Here is a 4,183-nt window from a genome sequence, read left to right on the forward strand (position 1 = left end):
ATCAAATCGAATTTTCAGTCATATCCGATCCAACCTGCATACACCCGTAGATACAATTGATAGCATTTGCAACACCCATAGTCAATGTTGTTGAATTTTTTTCCCAAGGAAAGAAGAATTTTACTGCTTCTTCGTACAAATAATAATTTCCTTATATGAGCCACAGCAATCTTTTCACAAACTTTATTTTGTCTACACGGTTAAGCAACCGGTGTGGAATTTGAAACGGGGTTCTGATGTGCCTGTGTGACAGTAACTTGTTAGCTAGAGACGGTAGGCACACGGGTATAACGGCAGTCACTACGCGAAGTTACGCGGCAGAAACTAAGGCCACAGTGGCATTATGGTAATAAATAATTCACCATGGTACGCAAGCAGAATGGACGAACACGTGAAAAGCTGTCAAAAAGTTCCATTTATGAAAATTTCGAGATACTACAAAATGCTGGCGTCTTTTGGACTTTGGAGCCCTCCAATCAAACAAAAACCGGTTTCAATTTTCAATTTCTTTTTCAAATCTTAATTATACAGGCAGTTCTTTCTCACTTCACTGGCTCACCGCTCACACTCTCTCCCTCACACTAAATTCTTCTCTCTTCTTTTCGATTTTCTCGAAGTTCATCATCTACTTCCAGCTCCAGGTAACCAACACCTTCGTTTCTACCGATTCTGTTTTATTTCAGATTATTTTTATTTCAATTCTCGTCCGCTTTGCTTTGACTTTTGATCTTCCGACGAAAGAGGCTTTTACATACTCTCGTATTTCAATCAGATCGAGTTTTGTTTACCTTGAAGCTGAACTCATGCGTGCTTTGATTTCTTTATCTCGTCTCGACCTCTGTTAGTTCTGTTTTGAAGCTCATCTCATGTTGATTTATTGATTATTTATCTAAATTATCTTTTTCTGCTATTAATTTTCCATGATGACGATTTGTGAAGGATTAACAGTTGGTTTCAGTAAATTTGCTGAGATATGTTTCAATAAAAAGAAAACTAGTGCATGTATTCAATTTCAGTGGATTTAGTAATTTCATTGTCACCGGTAGCTTGTAGGCTATATATATGCTCTTCGATTTTTGTGTTGTTACTTGTTAATATTAGTTTCCTCCTCTATCTGTAGGTTTCGCCGCGATTTTGCTTTTAGAGCATAACCAAAAACTGAGAGAAAATAGTGGAAGAGAAAGGAAAAGAATACCCAAGGTACGCCATCGGATTTTATTGGCGAGTAATGTTAACTTCTAAGTTACTGATTAAGATAACTACTCTATTAGAAATTCAAATTCGAACTCTTTGAGTAGTGAATGCGGTGCGTGTCTCATACATTGATCTCCATGGCATAATGTTCTCTGATTTTTTTTTTCCTCTTTCATGTAATTATCGATTAGAAGGACAAATACCTAAGAAATTGATGGCTGCTTATCATGTTTCGAGTCACAAGGAAATTCTCATCAATGTTGACGTAGCGCTTGATTGTAATTATTAGCTGCTAGTCCGAAGTTGGCTAGTGTTATAGGAAGCTATTGCATGCTAAATTTTATACAAAATATATAAATATTTAAAGCTTTGCAGTGCTCAAATGTAAAACAGCAGCACTAAATATTTAAGCTCCTAACATGCTGGGTTAAAAACTTAACATGGAGAACAGATTGTCTTGACGAGCTGCTAAGAAAGTTGAAGATCTGCGGAGAAGATGGTGAAACATCGGTTGAGAGATTCTATGAAATCTTTATTTAAAAGCTACATCGACCCTGAAAAGGAAGCGCAGCTGAAAGGAGCTAAAGGAGGTAAAGTCTTTAGCAAGATTAGCCATGACATGTGCAACAAAACAACATGGAATATACTGATGACCAATTTATTATTTGTATATCACCTTATGATGATAAATTGATAATATGACTGATGATTTGGTGTTTTCCTTATTTTTTTTACAGAAATTCAAGACAAGGTGAAAAGAATATTGAAACTTATTAAAGATGAACATCTTGAAGAGGATGATGCTCCATTAGAACTTTCTAAGAAGGAATCACTTGTTAAATTGATAGAGGATTTCCACATTCAATACCAATCACTCTATGCAAAGTATGATAATCTAACAGATGAGTTGAGGAAAAAGATCATTGGCAAGAAAGGAAAGGAGAGTTTTTCTTCCAGCTCAGACTCGGATTCTGATTATTCTTCAATGGACAAAGACAGCAAAAATGGACAACTGGAAAATGAATTTCAAAAGACAATTAATGGCATGAAGCAAGAACTTCAAACAGCACAGAGGGAAGTTGCGGAATTAAATCAGAAGTTGACAATGACAAGTGAAGAGAAACAGGATCTAATGAAGAAACTTGAAAGTACTGAGAATGAGTCGTCTTCTAAAATAGCAAATTTATCATCTCAAATAAACAATCTGCTGGCCGAAATGGGTAAACTACATGCTCAGAAAACTGAAACTGAGGAAGAGATGAACAAAGCTACAGCACAAATGATGGTGCTCACTACCCAAGTTGACAACCTGCAAAGAGACTTACTATTGTTGCAGAAAGAGAAAGAAGAAATGATACTCCACTGTGAAAGAGCTGCAAAAAGTTTTTTAATGTTAGAGGATGAGAGAAATGGGTTTGCAACCAAAGCTTTGGATCTTAACAGAGCATTGGAAGAACGAGAAGATGCATATGAGAAGTTAAATGAAGAGTATATGCAAGTAGATAATTGGTATAAGGAATGCAAGGCGAAACTAGAAGCTGCAGAGAAGAAGATCCAAGTAATGACAGAAGAATTTCATGAAGACATTGGCTCAAAGGACCAGATGATAGCAGATTTGGAACAAACAACAGAAGACTTGAAAAGAGACCTTGAAGAGAAAGGAGATGAAATTAATACTTTACATGAGAATATTAGCATCCTTGAGGTTAAGCTTCGTATGTCAAACCAAAAGCTCCGGGTTGCTGATCAATTGCTAAGTGAGAAAGAGGAGGGCTTCAGGAAAGCAGAAGAGAAGTTCCATAACGATCAGAGATCACTTGAAGAGAGGATTGCCAAATTGTCAGCAACTATTGCTATTCAGGAGGATGCTTATCAGGAAATTGTGTTTGGCATTAAAGAAAGTGTGAACAGTGTGATGACTGGAACCGAAAATATTGTGTGGAAATTTGAGGATGAGTGTAAAAATTATGAGAACTATATCTCAAACATGTCACATGAGCTTCACATTGCAAGGAACTATGTCAGGGAGATGAACAAGGAAAAAGTGCAACTGAAGGAGAAAATAAACCATTTGGAGGAGCAACTACAGGATAAAAAGAAGCAGGAGTTGGATTTGAGGCAGATGGTGAAGAAGTTAGATGAAAAGGCAAGAGAGGAGGAACTAGCGAAGAAGAATCTAAGGACAAATGTAGTTCAACTTGAGAACACTATTGGAGAGCTACAAAAATTGGTGAAAGAGAAAGACCAAGGTATGTTGCAGTTGGCTGAGGAGAAGAGGGAGGCCATTAGGCAGCTGTGTCTGGGAATCGATTATCATCGCAGTCGTTATAAGACTCTCATGGACGTTGTATCAAGGACTCGCAGAGGCTAGAGAGCAATATAATAAATCCAGGTAATTCTTTTACAAACCAATGCCAGATTTATGTTATATACCAATATTTGAACTTTAATCAGTTCGTTATTCCCCCAAATATTTGTGATCCGTTTGTAGAATGAGTCACCGTGTAGAAAGTTGGTGTTCTCGTTTTCTCCCTCTTTCATTGCCTCCGCAGTCCGTACTATTCAAAAGCATGGTGGCCAATTTTCTATATATAAATCGAAATCCCGTTAAACCATTGCCCTGATTTTTTTTAATAAAAAATTCTATTTGTAAATTAAAATTAGGCACTAACCTATAATTAAAATAAATTTTATAAACCTTATTTTAACTTTTGTGCGTTCTTATTGAAACTGTGTTTATATTTTGTAATTCTTATTTAAATTTACTTATTTTTTCAATTTCTGTTTTAGTTTACTTTAATTTATAATTTTTATAAAAACTTTTTTTTAGATTTTATAATTCTTATTTTTAGTATGAAATAGTTTTTTATTTAAATTTTTTAGTATTATTCATATATGATTTTAATTGATGATTACATTTTATGTGTAATTTTATATTTTATATATAATTTTTATTTAATTTAAATTATACAAATTTTTCTATTTACCA

General features: G+C 34.9%; 1 protein-coding gene across 2 annotated transcripts; it reads left to right on the plus strand.

Annotated features, from left to right (window-relative positions):
* On the plus strand, positions 384-3,809 carry LOC107643113 (protein NETWORKED 4B). Of its 2 annotated transcripts, XM_016346680.2 has the most exons (5): positions 387-641; positions 1,121-1,200; positions 1,646-1,784; positions 1,932-2,545; positions 2,651-3,809. In XM_016346680.2, exons 3-5 carry the CDS (start codon positions 1,691-1,693, stop codon positions 3,563-3,565), a joined length of 1,623 nt encoding a protein of 540 aa, XP_016202166.1. In that variant the 5' UTR covers positions 387-641; positions 1,121-1,200; positions 1,646-1,690; the 3' UTR covers positions 3,566-3,809. The 2 variants fall into 2 exon arrangements, with proteins under 2 accessions (XP_016202165.1, XP_016202166.1); XM_016346679.2 differs by having other exon boundaries at positions 384-641; positions 1,932-3,809.

This window comes from Arachis ipaensis, chromosome B05 (genome assembly GCF_000816755.2).
Source record: "Arachis ipaensis cultivar K30076 chromosome B05, Araip1.1, whole genome shotgun sequence".
Lineage (NCBI taxonomy): Eukaryota > Viridiplantae > Streptophyta > Magnoliopsida > Fabales > Fabaceae > Arachis > Arachis ipaensis.